At 51.4% G+C, this 16,685-nt stretch overlaps 1 protein-coding gene across 2 annotated transcripts in view; it reads left to right on the top strand.

Moving 5' to 3' along the window:
- The window catches only part of SMOC2 (SPARC related modular calcium binding 2), a 153,597-nt gene that overhangs the window by 33,492 nt on the left and 103,420 nt on the right, over window positions 1-16,685 (top strand). For both annotated transcript variants that reach the window (XM_065888721.1, XM_065888720.1), the window contains exon 2: window positions 12,715-12,886. In XM_065888721.1, coding sequence (XP_065744793.1) covers window positions 12,715-12,886 — 172 coding nt within the window. The remainder of the gene's footprint in view (window positions 1-12,714; window positions 12,887-16,685) is intronic.

The following is a 16,685-nucleotide window of genomic DNA, read 5'->3' as shown; positions in this document are numbered from 1 at the left end:
ATAATGTCTCCCCCATTTTTTTACTTGCACGTGAAAAATGACAGGTCGTATTTGAAGAGAACATTGCTTGCAGAGGCAAAAATAAGGAGCCTTCCCTATCTAACCTGAAAAACTCAACTGTACTTAAAATGAAAGCTTCAATCTGCCATTCACGTGAGAATACTCTTGGCCTGGAGCCAATCCTCTTAAAGGTACACACACACACACACACACACACACACACGCACGCACCCGCACGCGCGCGTGCATGCGTGATGTTTATTTTTAATTCACAAGACTTTCATTTTCCCTACTCTGCATCCCCTTTAGTTCACCTTCTATTTTAGAGGCAAGAACTATCAGAGGCGTCAAGGGAGACCCTCGTCCCCATGACCAGCAGCGGCGCCAGTGGTCAGGTTCTCCAGCGACTGGCCCATCAAATGTGGTTAATCCGAACCTGGCATGTTCCCCCTTCTGGGTTGTCAAGCCCGTGACACAGGCCACTGATAGGGATGAAACCACATGGCCGAAGTGCAAGCCTGGGCATCAGTTACACGTTTCATTGTAACCGCAGTGTGGGATGACGTTACCAAACGGCAAAGTTGGTTTCTCTAAATGAACTCCTGTCTTGGTTACGAGGTGACCGTGGAGGCTGTGGGGTCAGTGACACTTTGAGGGATAACGCTGTCTCGTAGGACAAAACGTGGCCAGTGCAAGAGGCACCCGTGTGTTCTGGCCTTCCCTCCTCCCTGCACAAAACAGTGTCCTAAAGGCACCATCTTTCTCTGGTTCAGTGTCGCCACCTGCACAGTGAGGGGACGTTTCTTGATTTGCTTGTTGAGGGCTTGTTAGTTTCCAGTGAGATTATTTAGGAGAAAATTCTCTGTGTTTCGGCATGAAATCTTCCTGAGTCCTTCATAACTTTGCGTGAAGGTAGTTTTGAAGGAAGACTTCACAGATTTGAACAAAAACTAAACCAGTGGGAGATTTGGATGTGCTCAGAAGTGACCTCTTTGAAGGACAACGGGCTTGAACTTTCATCCTTATTGGTACAGATTTGTTAAAAATCCAGTTCCCTTTACTTCATAATCTTACCTTGTGCAGGAAGTGGTGTAGCTTTGCACAGTGATGGAGGGAAATGTTTGGTGAATGGTGTACAAACTTGAAAGCGACAGGTTTCCAGAACCAAAGGAAAAGTCCTGTTCAGAAAATGGCATTGAAAATATAAAGGCCAAGGTGTCTGTAGCATGGACCCCATTATGATAAGATTTGGTCCTGTAATAGTGTTACAATTTAAACTGATAATAGTTTGATATATTAATATCAAATTTCAAAAAAATACATAAATCCTAGTTTCCTTTTTCTGGTTAAACGGCAGCTAAGGAAATCTATTTCAGCTTTCATCAGACATGTCTTCTGGTTTTAAGCTGTCTTTGTGCTGCTGCTGTTTGCGCTGGTTCTTGCCCCTCTGTGTTTCCTGACGAGAACTCCTGAAGGAATTGGATGCTGTGCAGTCGCCACTTTCTGGAAGTTTGCGTGTCAACAGCCGTGGACTCAGTAAGTTCACGAGTGTGGAATCATTCTCATGCCTTCGGAACAATCCTAAATTAAAGTTTTGTTTCTGTTTCCATTATAAACCTCATTGTTTTCTTGGTTTGAGTTTATTCCAGTCATGTTGGTTGAAATCTTGGCGAGTTTGTTCAATCGTTTTACCAGATGTTATTAAGAGTAGCTTTTCCACTTCAGCGTTCTGAGTGTATTTATTCTTCGTGAAACGGTCAAGTCCAGGGTCTGGAACCGGGCAGCCGGACAGCAGGGAGTAAGGCACCAGGGTAATCCCGTCTCTCGTTCTAATTAGGAGATTTTAGGAGTACAGAATGCTAATTCACTTAGAAATACATAAAAATAGTGGGTAGGTCTCTTCATTGCTTCCCTCTACTCTTTTTCTGAATTGAACACCTAGAGAACATTTCTCTGGATTTTCCTTGAAGCACTTTGCGAGGGTCAGAGAACCCATCTGAGTCCTTTTGGTCAGTGAACACGTCCTCACTGTCAGAAAGATGGGAAAACCTATGAGTACACCGGAGATTAGCAGTGCCTCTGACGTGTTCTGTTCAGAGCTCAGCAGATTTTCCCGGGGAAGACTTAAATGGACAAATGTAGCTTCCTGACACTGATGTTCGCTGATTCTTTCCCCCAAAGGCGGTGGAGCTCCAGGCTGGAGCAGCCCTTCCCGGGACAGAGCCGGCATGCGTGGAGGAGAGGGGTCAGCCCCGCCAGAATGGGGGCACTGGTTCCGGGACCCCCAAATCAGCAGCCAGCGTGTGTGTGTGTGTGTGTGTGTGTGAGCCGGGCCTGCGTGTGTGACACAGGCTCCCGTCAGGCAGGGAGGGATTTCTGTTGCTCTGAATAGACCCCGGGATCCAGGATGCTGCAGTGAAGGGAAGGACCGGCACTGCCGCCTGTTTTCCTGGCCCCCTCTTTCCGCGGGTTCCCCTCCCCGGATGGGAGGCCATGGCTGCGACCTTGGCTGCAGTGGCCTCGGGGAAGCAGCCAGGCCCTTTTCTCTGTCTGGCATCTGCTGGTGGCCTCGCCCTTCCGGGCCATCTTCACCTGACCCTAGGCGCATGGCTGGGGTCCCTCCCAGGGCTCTGAGTTCTCCTCTGAAAACCGCCCGTTTGTCATCCTGTCTCCTGGGAACGTTTAATTCTCTGGAAAGCATGGGATGCTTTGAGCACCTCGTGGAGAGCGGTGCAGACATTTGTGATGGGCTAAGGTGGCCGTCGGGAACACCAGTTTGGAAAAGGCCGAGGGGCCTCCTGGGACAGAGGGTGGTCTCTTCCCCCTTGAGCCCCTACATCACCCCCGCCTCCCCGCACCCATTCTTCATGGCAGGGGTCAGCGTCCCCGAGGACAGGGCCCCTCTGACGTCACCCTTCCTCTCCCCCTGCCCCCTCCGTCACCCCCTCCCCAGTCTGGGCTTTTGCTGGGCAATAATTTGTCCCCCCAGGGGGAGGGGAGCTCAGGCCTGTGTGAGGGTCACACATCCCCACCCCCCGACTGCCGGCCCCCCGCTCCCCACCGCTCTTTATCACCATCTTCTTATACCTCTCAGGTCCCTCAAAGTCCTCTCTCTTCCCTCCAAGTTTCTCCTCCTCCTGTCCTTAAAGTGTTTATCTTTCCTCTCTAATTAAAGGTGTGAATTCCAGGATGACTTTTTCAAAAAAACGATTCTTTTCTCCGCATTTTGTATTTGCCTCATTAATACTGCAGCCTCCAATGGACATTGACTTGTCTTTTTGCAACTGGTCATTTAAAAGTCGGGGTTTAGGAAGTGAACTACCCTTCCTCGTTGCTTCCAGAGCAGCGTCTAAGAGCCGCCGGTGATGACTGGCGTGTGCATACACTGCCCGGCGCCGGGCTCCAGCGCGTGCCGAGAACCTGCGTGCAGCCAGTGCGGCCTAGCAGCTGCATTTTAAATTTCTTTTCACTTGAATTAATTTCAGGGCCAGCAGCTGTGCGTGACTGGTGGCCTCCGCGTGGACGGTGCCCCACGTTCCAAGGTTCGGGTTGAACTGCATGTAGGGCAAGTTGTGAGCTACCTGACGCTGGACTTCGAGTCCTAACCAGCGAAATACCTTGTGTCTGGGTGGCGCACACAGATGAGGGTGGAGAGCTGTCCCCCCCGCGTCAGCACCTGGGAGAGGGCGATGCAGACACCCGCCGAGGGCGTCGGGTGATGGACCCCAGGAGCGCCTGCAGCCTGTTCCTGCCAGTCTCCGAGACCGTGCTCCTGCACTTCAGTGACGATGACAGCTTGGAGCAGTGATGTGCCAGCACCGGGAGAGTCAGATGGGCCATTTCAGAAACCTGGGAAGAGAATTCCCCTTGACGGCCCCATGCCTTGGCTATCTCTTAACATAAACAGGGACTCTTAAAAATGTGAAGAATCTGTTGTAACGTGTGAACCGAGGTGATGGGGGAATAGGCCATTTTCCACTTGTGCAGAAGCTGACGTGAATCACCCGCAGGCCCGGAGAAGGTGGAAACCTGCAAAAGAGACGAGAGGGCAGAAGGGGGGGCGTGCCCACGGCACCCCCTCCAGCCCCTCTTCCGCGCGTCTTTCCAAGGCTGCTTTTCAAAACTGGGTCCTGTGCATGGGTGCAGGTTGAAGCCTTTGAAGTGGGTGCCCTGGGGCAGGAAGACGCAGCCCTGACCCCCGGGTCGTGTTCACAGCCGTGCGTGATTGGAGTGAACAGCAGGGACCCGGGCCCAAAGTCCTGGACTTGGTTTTAGTTTGTCCTGGACGAGCTGGGTGAGCTCCACTGCGAGCCTCCATCTCTTCTTTGGTCAAATGAGGCAGCGGGGCTGGTGTCCTCTGGGACCCTCGGTGTCTTTATCGGTGCCCTGACGACACACCATGCTAAAGGGGCATCCTCTGCCCTTGCCCCCAGGGCGTGTGGACCAAAGGCATCCGGCTCTTATCTCCACAGAGAAAGGGAGTCAGACTTCCTGCCGTGGGTTTCTTTCTCCTTGGGGCTGTGGCTGTGTGGACGGGTGGAGGTGCACATGCGGGAGGGAGGGTCTTCTCTGTGCCTCCTCGTTCCCTGGGGACCCCTCTCTGCCTGGCCCAGCACGGAGCGTGCGCGTCCCTCAGTGGTGGACGGTGAGGTAGTCCAGCCTCCGGATACAGAGGGCTCTCGGGGCTCATTCCCTTCTGCTCCTTCACTCAGCAGACCCTTGTTAGGAACCTGCTTTGTGCTTGGACCCGCGGGGAAGCCCTGCAGGAACCAGACCAGTGACCGTCCTGATTCTCATGACCCCGGTCTGCAGCTAAACATCCTTGCTTTCGACACCATGCTTGGGTGTGCGTTTCACCCCAGAAAGGGCAAGATCACGACCACAGGGGTGTGGTTAGGGATGCAGACGATGTTTCGGATGCTCTGCAGGTCTCATCAGAGCTTGGATGTAGACTTGGAGCTGAACTCTGCCTGGTCTCTATTGGGAGATCAGAGGCCCCTGGCCTTATGCGATGTGTTCATTCTCACTTTTAAAGTGTGGAAATGGCGTGAGCGCGCTGGAGACTGGGTGGTGCGTCCCGGTTCCTCGCCCAGGGAGCAGTTTCTCTCTACCTGCTTGGCCAGCAGACGAGACCGTCTCACTGCGACATTTTCACCTGTTGTTTCCAGCGGGGTTTGTCCTTCTGGTTCCCACTTTACTCCTTTCGTTCTGTCCTCAGTGGAAACGATTCCACCCTGTAGCTCATCGTCTCCTGAGGTTTGGCTGAGAAGCAAACTATCTGGTGTCCCTGCTTTCGGATGAATTGCCCCTGCTTTGCAGGTCTCTTTAATATTCTCTAACATGTACTTTAGTGTAATTTGCTCTAAATGCTTTGAAATGAGAAGGAACCTTAAAAAAGACACCCTGGCTGAATGCCTTTGGAAACGTCACCTCATCAAGGAGCACGTTGATCTTCCAAGGGAAGGATAGCAGGGAGGGGCTGGGGGCCGCGTGCCGTGCGTTTCACTGCTCCAGAGACGGGGAGGCTGTCAGGGGATTTATGAGCGATGTGTCGTGACAGAACACAAAGTGTTGGCCACGTCCGGACACACGGAGGTGCCAGCTTTTCTGCCTCTCTCTCCCTGTCATCCGGCCACGTGTCAGCGATGCCACCTGCAGGCCCCTCTCCGAGGGCTGGTGCGCAGAGCACGGTAGGGCCCCAGGCATCCCCACGCCCTGTCCGTGTGCACAGATGTACCAGGCACCGTATCTGGGGTGGAGACTAGGGACCCTGGGGCTGACCCCCAGCCGAAGGTGACGTGGCCAACTGCAGTGTGTAGAGTGGAGGCTTTGGAAAATGGAGTCAGACACGAGCTTGATACTTATTTTCCTGGTTGATTTACGCTTTTGTTTTTAGACACAGACAGGGCGTCTGTGTGATCTCTGGGTGCTTCAGGCTGGGGGTGTTTGAATCACACACGAGAGCGGCGCCCGTGCAGGGGGTGGCGATGGGGGACGGGCCTTTCAGGTTGTCGGGCAGGTGTGTCTCCTCCCAACACACTTAGAGTGAGAGTGCCAGGGTTTCGGTGTCTGTCCTAAAGTTTCAATGTCTGTCGTGGCCTCTGCTGTTTACTAGTCCCGAATCCCTAGGCCTATTAGTTCAAACATCTTCTTTTCCCTGCCACGTGCCCTGGTAGCTCCATAGCCGTCCCACCTGGTCATGTCATGACAGCTCCTCAGACAATGAACATGTATCGAGCACCAACTGTAGACCAGACGCGGTGATGGGGCGCGAGGCCTCGTGGACGAGCACACGCCCTCTCTACCCTGAAAGAGTTGTGGTCCCAGGTGTTCCAACGCGATCGGTCAAGGGTCCACTGTAATGTTCTCCCATATCCCAAACGTGCGTTGTCTCACAGAGTTGTAGCCTGAGAAAGGCATGTAGCTGTTAAACATCCATTTTGCCTATTCCTTGGTTCTTTTGGGGTCCTGGGTGAGAACGGGCGCTTAATTGTAGGTAGATTCATGAAGATAGTGCCTGCCCAAAGTCCTGTGAGCCTTCCTTACACATCTTCAAGTCATCGAAAGGGTGGTGACACCTTCAGAACAACTGGCGTGGCTTGTGTGAGCAGAGGTTCAGCTCCACTGCAGAGGTTTTAAGGCATTTGTAGAATCCACTTTCTGCAGACGAATCACCTCCGAACCATAAAAGTAACGGTGGAATGTCGTCATGTAATTTTCAAGTGAGGATCAAAGATAATTCTTGCACTAAGGTGGCACTATCCACGTGATATTTTACTAAGAAGAATTTTAGAATAACAAAGTTCCTACTGACTCTCCGATGAACTTAAGCCTGGAGCAATCAAAACCCAGGAGTTTCATGAATTATCTCCAAGATGTACTGACAAGAAGAAAAAATCTCTGCTTTCATCATCGAAATTAATATTGATGTGGAGACAGGGAAGGAAAGTAAATAAAAAAGAAAGGTTTGGGGGAAAGAGACGAGGTTTGCAGAGCAGGAGGTACGGCCGAGCATCTGCCCCTGGTTGTGGGACCAGGAACCAAAGCCCGCCGTGCGAACGGTGACCGGAGGAGGCCAGAGCACCAGAGAGAGGCTGGGTCTGGGACCCGAAGCGAGCAAGGACTCCGTGAAAACACTTATAAAAAGCCTTGTGTCCACTCAAACAAAGTGCGAAGGCAGCCCAGAGATAAAGAAAACAGTCGCAATGGCCTGTGTGCCCCGGGGGGTCACTCCCTGTCTGGCTGTTGGCGCTGCATTTCTCTGGGTTTTCTCAGTCCTGGGAGGGCTGTCTTCGTGCCCTACACGCGGTGGACGACTCTCCTGTGTCCGGTCCTCCGTGGGGTCCCTGCAGCCTTTGCTGTGGCCCGTCTGCCGGGCCCCCTCTCCAGGCACGAGCTCCCCCTTCCCGTGGACCCTGCGTGTGGAGCCCACCTCCCTCGCTCTGTGCATCTTCCTGCAAAACCTGCTTCTTTGTCCTGACCACCTAACTGAGCTCCCTTTCTACTTCATGCTCCGAAGTTTCGTTTTGAAAATGACCATAAATGGGAGGGTCACTTAATGCTCCTACCGTGGACTTGAAACCTTTATGACCGCGTAAAGGTTTACCAGAGCGAATTCGCCCTGTGTTTGAATACCTGCTTGGGAGGGCTTATTTCAAGTGACATCTGCATGCCTTCTCCAAGCATGCTCTCCTGCACTATTTCATTTCACTTTCCCAATAATGTTGATGGAACAGGCAACAGTGTTACCACCTCCGTTTCACAAATGAAGAAGCCAAGGACTATTGGGCTAAAAGGACAACCGTCCCAGGCACACAGGCAGCTGCCCGTCTCCAAAGTCAAGGCCATTTCTTTGACCGCTGAGCCCTGCAGTGCAGCCCACCTTCCACACACACTGGCATTTTCCAGCACAGACTGTTGGCCACTCTCTGTCTCTTTATTGGGTTTATAGCTTTCATCTAGTCATAAAACCTAAACCAATTCATCCCAATAGTTTGCCCTTGGTTTTTAAATTCCTACAGATGCCCCATAAATACAACGAAAAGGCACAAAGAGGCCCAAAGTGATGATGCTGACACACGTTATCACTACGTTGCTACCTCACTGCGTTATTTCACTCAGGGTCTTAAACTTGCTACGACAGAGCCCCCTTTGCAGGCCCACAGTCTGTTGTCTTCACTTCACGTTGCTGGCTTGTTTTTCAAGTCGGGAGAGCAGGGGTGGGGACAGGCACCTAAGAGAGAGCCGATCCCACCGTCTCTGTTGGGGTCCGATCCTCCTGGTGCCACGCCTGCCTTGGAAAGGAGGCAGCTCCCTTGGGGGACAGACGCCCTTCCCACCCGCGCTTGTCTTCATCCTGTTCTCCACAGTGTAAACCCCGTTATTTTAGTTATTCTCACAGCTACCTCAAAGTCGGCAGAGAAAATATTATTGCTCCCGTTTTACAGACAAACAGACCGAGTCGACACCACACTCTTGTGATTTTGACGGTTTGCTAAACGTCCTGAGTAGCATCGAGCAGTGGCAGAATCCAGTTTTCACTGGTTTACAGTTAGCACCATGAACGCTGCAATTGGGCCGAGTTAATTACAGAGGGTTGGAGAACCGTACTGAGTGGGTTGCTTTCTGTAAGACTCTGTCCGCTGGTTTCATCCGTGTGTAACAAGGGGAACACGGGGTTGGGAGCGTTCTGGCGGCAGGAAGGGGACCAGCTACCCGGACCCCTGGCACCCCTGAGCCGCCCCGGTCCTCAGGGTGCCTCCCAGCTCGTTGGTCTGTAGGCCAGTCGCCAGACTGACCCCACAGCAGACCTGCATGACGTCGCTGTTCCTGATTTGCTTCTGGTGACCTGTGCCCTGGGATTCCAGGCCACATCCCGTCTCATTTCTGGGCTTTCCCACTGCACCACGCGATGGTTATTCGTTGGCCTAGATGCCGTCGTGATGCTTTGTGGTGCTGTGTTCGCTGGCCTCTGGAACTTAAGCTCTGTGAGGACAGGACCGCCTTTGAACCCTACCCCACGCCCCTCCTGGAGTCCAGGAAAAAGCCCGGCAGAGGGCTGTCCCTCAACACTTACTGAACAAGTCCAGTTCAAGCTGGACCTGACTTTTGATCTACCTTAGAAATACAACGTCCTTAAAGAGCGTGAAAAAGAGGCAGACAATGAAAATACTGCAGGAGAGCGTTTGTAAAACACGCACGATTGGCTTTTGTTAGTTCCAGCAAACGAATGAATGAGTGAATGGATTGATGAGTGAGGGAATGAGTGAATGAATGAGTGGCTGTGTCTCTGGGGGAGAACTCGGGGCAGCAGCTGTGTTTCACCTAAACGTCTCAGCTTCAGGCTGGAGGCTCTAAAACACCATCTCCGTGTTTGTGTCATAGGTTCGGGTTCTCTGTTCCACTAGAAAGTAGGGAACTCTTTCCTGAAATCTGCGAAAGCTTCGCCTCTAAAGTGGAGAAGTTGCCCTTTAGCAGGTGTGTTTATAACCGTGTCCCCGGTGTCCCCACCTTCTCCCCGTGGTACAAGATCACTTTCTCAAACCCCCCCGACTCACCCATGCCCCAGAGGCCCTCGCGGTTCTAACCCATCTCACCCCCAGTGTATGAGCCTCGTCCTCGTGTCACACTAACACACTTACTTGGAAGCTACATTCATTTCCCGGTGGCTCATTATTTAGAAGGTTCTTGCTTTGGGGAATCTTACAGCTGCCGGATTATGTAATTCAGAAATGTTTTTCTTAATGTTAACCCATACCATGTGTTATCCCATATTCTAATCAGATATCCATATCACAGTGAGGAAATTCATCCGTATTAAGAGTGTTTTAACCCGTTTCTTACATGTTTTCATTTTGTTCCGGCTTTTCCTCTGGCTTAAACCCATGCATTTATTAAGCAGAAGACGGATCACATCTTTAATCCGTTTGCACTTGACCTACTGTTTCCACTGCAGGAGCCGCATGACCTCCAGGCAGGCACCGCACCGCGCACCCCCTTAGCTTCCTTCTGCCCCTCCCCCGCAAGGCACCTGTGCAGACAGCCCTGCTTCGTGAAAGCAAAGGAGACGGGGCCCTGGGACCCTGAGGTCGTTGTTTTAATAGTGCTGTTCAAGGTGTAATTGATTTCCTTCTAAATTTGCCAAAGTGCCTTTTATCTGAACTAGTTTGAAGACCCTCAACCAAGTTCTTTAGCGAACGCTAAATTCTTTAAAATAGGACTATTTTATTTTCCCTCCAGGGCTTTGTTTAGCGAAGAATCCAGCTCCCTTAAAAGCTCATTTTCCTCTGTACACTGTCTCCCCTGGAATTAAATTGCTGTTAAAAACGGGGAGGGGGAGAAACATGCAGAAAGTGTGAATTCCCTCATTTCTGAGAAGGACCAGTTCCGTTGTTTGTTCTACATCATTAAATTATTGAGAATTATGGTCAAATTGCAAGCGCCTGAATGCTCAGCTTTTTAAAAAAATAAAAAATAGAGGCTCTGCCTCTCTACATTCAGAGAAAACGATAATTACAACGTCTTTCCCTAAGTCGTCCGTGTTTCCTCACTTGGGGTTTCAGGAAATACAAATAGACCACCTCTTAAGCACAAAAATTAGCAGGATTTAGGTTATTTCAGGTTGTCATCTAAAGTAGAAGGGAGCTGCTTCTGGGCGGGCCTCTGTGTGCACTGGGCCTGCGAAGGTCCCGAGATGTTTCCCGGTCAAGTTTCTCCCCTGGTGGCCTCTGTCTCTCTGTCTTTCTTTCTCTTGCACAAAACCGCTCTGTTCCAGGCCAGCTGCGAGTCACAAGAACAAGTCTACGAAAACTCAAATGCTCGTGAGGAGAGGAATGAGGTGAGGCAGTGACTTTGTAAGAGGAGCAGTGTTTCGCGCGGATGGAGTTCCTCAGGTGCGGTCCTCTGGGCGCTCCTGTCTCCTGGGAGCTGCCGCTGCCTGGGGTGTGCCATCGTGGCTGGAGAGTTGATCCTCATGAATCAGTTTCGGGGAAAGAGAAACAAGGGGTTGAAACCCCTCAATGACAGAATTCAATCAAATGTGCTTATGGCCTTGCTTTACCCATTTTTAGTAAAAGAACACTTTTGTTGTTGTTGCAAAATCTTGGAAAGGTAATGATCCGTTTTCACTTGCCTCTTAGTTAAAATAAGCACAGATCATTTTAGCAAGTGAACTTCTTAGGAAAAATGAGAGCCTGCAGAATGTCTCTCCTGTGTCCCGGGGCCCCACTGAACAAAGAACCGTCCCCCTCCAGGCGCCCATGACCTGCCTCCTGGCTGGAGCCTTTCTCCAGAAATCCGGAAAATGGCCAGGGACCTCAGCTCCCAACCAAACACGCCGAGGGATTGTCCCTCACACCCTCCCTGCCACAGTGCACTCCCCAGGACCCCAGGTGGGGCTGTGAGGACCCCGCCTGGACCCCGGGAGCGATGTGGCTCCCTGGACAGCTGTCCCCCCATGGGGCCTTCCTCCCCCTGTAGCTTCATCTCAGCTTCAGCTTCGGTAGGTCTTTACACATCGCCAGCTAGGACACTCAGAGACGCAAGGGGAGAGGGTGGGTATCTTTTTAAGGAGCGAAGCACCCTGAGTTTGAGAATGTCCTTTCTGTCTCTTACTGATGAGGGAACAAGTTGATGAGGTCCCTGCAATTTTGCTAAAGTCCATTCCCTCTCTTCCTCCAGCTCAGACTGGGACAGGGGAGGGGTTGCTGTGAGTAGAGCTGTCTCTGCCCCTGTAAATATTACCGGGGCAAACATACCAAATAAACCTGTTCAGATATACACAGAGGCCAGGGCTCTACACACTGCTGTGGAGTATTGAGTAGTAACCACAGCTCGGGGTTTTCTCTCTTTCCTTTAATAAATCACTAGGGCTCCATAAATCAGAGCGAACACCTGTGAAGGGCAGGTGACATTCCAGCGACCAAAGGCTCGTGATGGCTCCACTTCCCAGAGCTTGAAGCTTTATTGAATTCATCTTCGTGTTTGTTGCTTCATCTGGGTTGAGGAGGCCTACACAGGACAGAGGGTGGGACGCACGGGGGGTTCGGAAGCCCGGGGGGTGAGCAGGGTGCGCCATCAGCGGTCCAAGGAGGGCAGGTGTGGGAGCAGGTGGCCGGATCTAAGCCCCACTGGGAGATGCTGCGAGCTCTGAAGCCCTGTGTCCGGGCCGTCAGAGGATGGGGACCCCAGAACGGTCAACGGGGACTGCACGGAGGGGACCCTGGGGCAGGGGCTCCGTGCTCACACCACCCCAGCAGCCCTGGGTCCTGGGACGGAGGTGAGATTGTGTGGAACTGTCCAACAGGGAGAGACTGTCCCCCGGTTCCAGGCCGGCAGGACACTTCTGATGCCCACGACTTCCAAGGTGATGGCAAAACCTGGTGAATGCAGGAGTCAACCAGGCACTGAATTCACAAACTCAAAGAAAAACATTGCTATTCAGATTATTAAAGGTGCGCAGAACATGTGCACCCCCGTGCAGACCTGGACGGCGTCCCAGGCCAGCGGTGGAGCCTTCAGGGGTTCAGCCACCAAATGCCGAGCAGAGAAGTTACCAGTTATCCAGATGTGTGAAACAGATGGAGGTCGGAGTTTTCAGAGCTTCCCACCGTGTGCCTGGGACATCCCCTGGCACTAAGTGGCCTCAGATAGCCTTATGCTTTCCATCGAACACTCTTTGAGATGTCTGGCTTCTTTTTTCTTTGCTCCTCCAAGTTTTTGAGAGTCGACCAAGACAAGGACAAGGACTGCAGCTTGGACTGTGGGGGTCCCACCCAGAAACCCCTCTGCGCCTCGGACGGGAGGACCTTCCTGTCTCGCTGTGAATTCCAGCGCGCCAAGTGCAAAGACCCCCGGCTAGAGATTGCTTACCGTGGAAACTGCAAAGGTAAGTTGCTTTCGATCATTTGTTCAAGAATCAGTCACTGAAGCGTACACCCATGCGCTTTATTTTCATCTGGCTAAGGTTTTCTCCGTAAAATGTCAAGGGTTTATGTTGAGAGCATGTAGCGAGAAGAGTCATTTCTGAGTCATTTTTTTTTCTTGTTGAATGCTCTCTTTTCTTAGAATGTTTTATGACACCGTGACACAAATTTATCCAAGGGTTTCACAGAATGTTTCCAAAGTCTCTTAAGATTATTCTCACCAGTTTTTTTTTTTTATTGGTTCTTCCAACTCCTTCTCATTTCACCTTTCAGCCTGTGGGGAGTGTGTAATAGCACCTGTGCCGTTTTCAGTGATTTTTTTTGGGGGGGTGCTGATTTCACACTTGTAATTTTCAATTTTCCCGATCTAAGAAGCAGATTTGGAGTTAACAAGCACCGCTTAGAGCGAAACATTGAAATGCTTCCTGCGTTAGTGAAGGGTTTGACTCAGCAAAACACGCTGATGTTTCAAGCACAGATAGAGTCAATTTCAGAAAAGATTTAACCTTCTTAGTCTTATTATCTAGGAAAAAAAGCCACACGGGCTAAAACACCCTTGAGGCAGTGTTCTGCAGTGTTTAGCCATTAGCGCCAACAATCTGCCAGGTTTCGAGTAATTTGCTCTTCCTTTCGTAATGCGACACATCCTAAGTGAACAGGTTGGAGCCACTGCTCTACGTGACAAAGACAGAGTTTTGCCGGTCCTTGGACGCGGGCGCCGCTCCCACTGACGCCCCGCGGGACACTCTGCCCACAGGCATCAGGGCAGCCCAGCACTCACCTCCCACGTGTGTCTGATTTGTGTGCCCTACACACGTCCCTCGGAGAGAAGTTTGGATGTAACTTTATGCCTTGATTGTTGTTACACACCTCGGGTATCTGTGCTGAGAAATGAGAAGTGACCTAAGAATGAATTCAAGTATCAGGTGATCTACCTTTTAGAGAACCTTCTAGAAACAATGGCCTGTGCTGACTTAGCTTGTGAGAACAGGTGCTGTGGAGGTGGCAGTAAAGTTTGAGTTTTACCATCCTCTTTGGTGCCCTGTTCCTTTAGAGAACCCCCATCAAGTGTCCTTTAGGAGGATAATTCCCGTCAAACGCTCTGTCGGAGGACGATGAGGAAGCCGCCATATTAAGCCTCTGTGTTGGCCATAGTCTCCGTGGGCGTCTGTGGTGGGTTCATTGGACAGAGGCCAGAGGCCGTCCATCTGTCTGGGTGGACATTGACACCAGAGGCCTCTGTGTCCCACAGTTGAGGTCGCTCTCCCAAGCCTCCCACTTCGAGCTCTGCAGAGTCCATGGTGGGTTGCTTTTGCACAGGGACGGTAAATTGGAATCAAGCGCAGGTGGCCTTTTGGTGATGTCACTGTTAGCTTATTTGTGTTTGGATCCAGCCTAATTTTTTTCTGGATAATTCCCTTGGTTGGGATTCTCACACCTCACTGAAGAAGTTTCATACCATAAATTTGTGACACAAGAAGTGTGATAAGGGACGGGACTTCCCTGGCGTTCCAGTGGTTGGGACTTCGCCTTCCAATGCAGGGGGTGCAGGTTCCATCCCTGGTTTGGGAGCTGGGGTCCCACATGCCTCATGGCCAAAAAACCAAGGCATAGGCCAGAAACAATATTGTAACAAATTCAATAAAAGACTTTAAAAATGGCCCACATCAAAAAAAAATCTTTAAAAAATGTGATAAGGAAGAAGTAGGTAAAAACAAAACTTATTTCCTAAAAACAAGTTTAGTTTAAATCAAAAGGATTAAAATAAAAATAATGCGAAGGTACCTGTAAACTTCGAGGTCAAGGTTATCTGGTGCTTTGGTTGCCAAGGGTAGCAAATATTAAAGTTACTTTAAAGAGACATTGTTAGTTGTACAACATAGTTTGAGATAACTGGGCATCAGGTACCTCTGACACTGTAGATTTGGGGGAGTTGGAGCTCTGAAGCGTCTGCTTTCAGCCCTCTCCTGTGGGTGATCTGAGTCTGGTCCACGCTGGGGCTGCCCGGAGAAGGGCTTCCCGGTCTGCAGACCGTCTTTTCCCACAGACGCAGCCTTTCCCGGAGCCGAGCTCTGAACGGGAGCGGACCCTCCTCAGACAGGAGCGGCTCCTTCATTCCAGTTGATTTACATTGCCTCGTTTCCCCACCCTGTCCCCGTGTGTCCAGCATTTAACACCCCCTAGCCTGCCCCGGGACCACGTGGCAGGAAGGGTTCACGGTGAATGGGAGGGGACCCTGGTGCTGATGGACCAGAAACAGGTGTCCTGGCTCCCCGGGCAGGTGCTGCTGTTACATCCCTCTGTCCCCAAGGGCACAACCACTGCCAATTCCGCACCACACCCAGGTCGAGAGCTTTCTGCTATGAAGGTGAGAGCGGGAGAAGGAGATTGAAATGGCACTTCCACTGCGCGGAATACGAATATTCATCCGCGTTTGCTCTAAATTATTCCCGGTTTTGAAATTGGCTGGTGTATCGTAGTATCAATTTGGCAAGTGTGAAGCTGCATTTTTTTTTTTTTTTTTTCGGTACGCGGGCCTCTCACTGCTGTGGGCTCTCTCGTTGCGGAGCACAGGCTCCGGACACGCAGGCTCAGCGGCCATGGCTCACGGGCCCAGCCGCTCCGTGGCATGTGGGATCCTCCCGGACCGGGGTATGAACCCGTGTCCCCTGCATCGGCAGGCGGACACTCAACCACTGCGCCACCAGGGAAGCCCTTGAACAGAAGTGCACTGGTTTACACTGATGGATTTTTCTCATATTTTCTTAGAAATTTGTGGAGTTTGTGTTTTTAGAACTCAGCAAACACATTAATATTTTTCTTTTGATCTGAGATCATTGGGCCTTTCTTTTCAAGAAAAATCTCTGACATTGAATAAAAAAGTCAAAAAAAAAAAAAAAGAAAAAAAGGGAGAAGACGGAAAAGAAGAAGAAAAGTCTAGATACCAGTGGTTCTTGGAACTATTTTAAGATTTCTGGAAACAGAATTATAAAGGATATCTGACAGAAACAACTTCCTGGAGATTTCCGAGACCTGGCTTTTTAGTGACCAGTGAATAAGAAAAGAAACATGGTTACAAAGTGCTTCCTGATACCCGTCGTCCCCTTTCTCATTCGCAGCCCGAGTCTTATGGTCACCGTCCTGCTCGTCATTGCAGAGCGACCCCCTGGCAGCGTTGGGGTCTCTGTGGGTCACAGCGTGGCCGGCATACGAGTGCACAGGGGTCCACAATGTCGAGGAGACAGACCCCTGCCCCTCGACGGGGGTTATTATTAATATCACGGTTATGGCGAGTTTCCAGAGCCCTTGTTCTCTCCCTGCGAATACCCTGGGCTTTCACTCTGGACACATAGTGACCACTGGCCTAGAAGCCTCAGCGCGCCTTACGGGCCCTCTCTCCCTGCTGGGCTGCTGTGACCAGGCGTTACCTTAGTGCTCTCTGGGCAGGCCTGGCCCTCAGGACCGCGTGACCGTCCTCTTCCCTGTGTGTGACCCAGGCCACCTGCAGGGGGCATCCTGCTGACCGGGGCTCGGTGTGCGCTCCGCTGAGTCCTGCAGGGAGAGAGCTCAGGCTCCCAGCCCCGCATTTCTGGAAATTCCGAGGAAGGCGCAAACCACACACGTGGTCAGCAGGGCTGTCGCCCCTGAAAGCACCGAGGTTTTCAAGCAGAATTTCTGCGAGGCCGGAGGGTGCCTGTCACCTCCAGTCGGTACAGTACCGCGCTCTCTGAAGTGCTCTGTGTACTTCAATTTTATTAAAAC

This window comes from Phocoena phocoena, chromosome 12 (assembly GCF_963924675.1).
Source record: "Phocoena phocoena chromosome 12, mPhoPho1.1, whole genome shotgun sequence".
NCBI classification, from domain to species: Eukaryota; Metazoa; Chordata; class Mammalia; order Artiodactyla; family Phocoenidae; genus Phocoena; species Phocoena phocoena.
The sequence above is the reverse complement of the archived record's forward strand: the minus strand, read 5'-3'. Positions and strand labels throughout refer to the sequence as shown.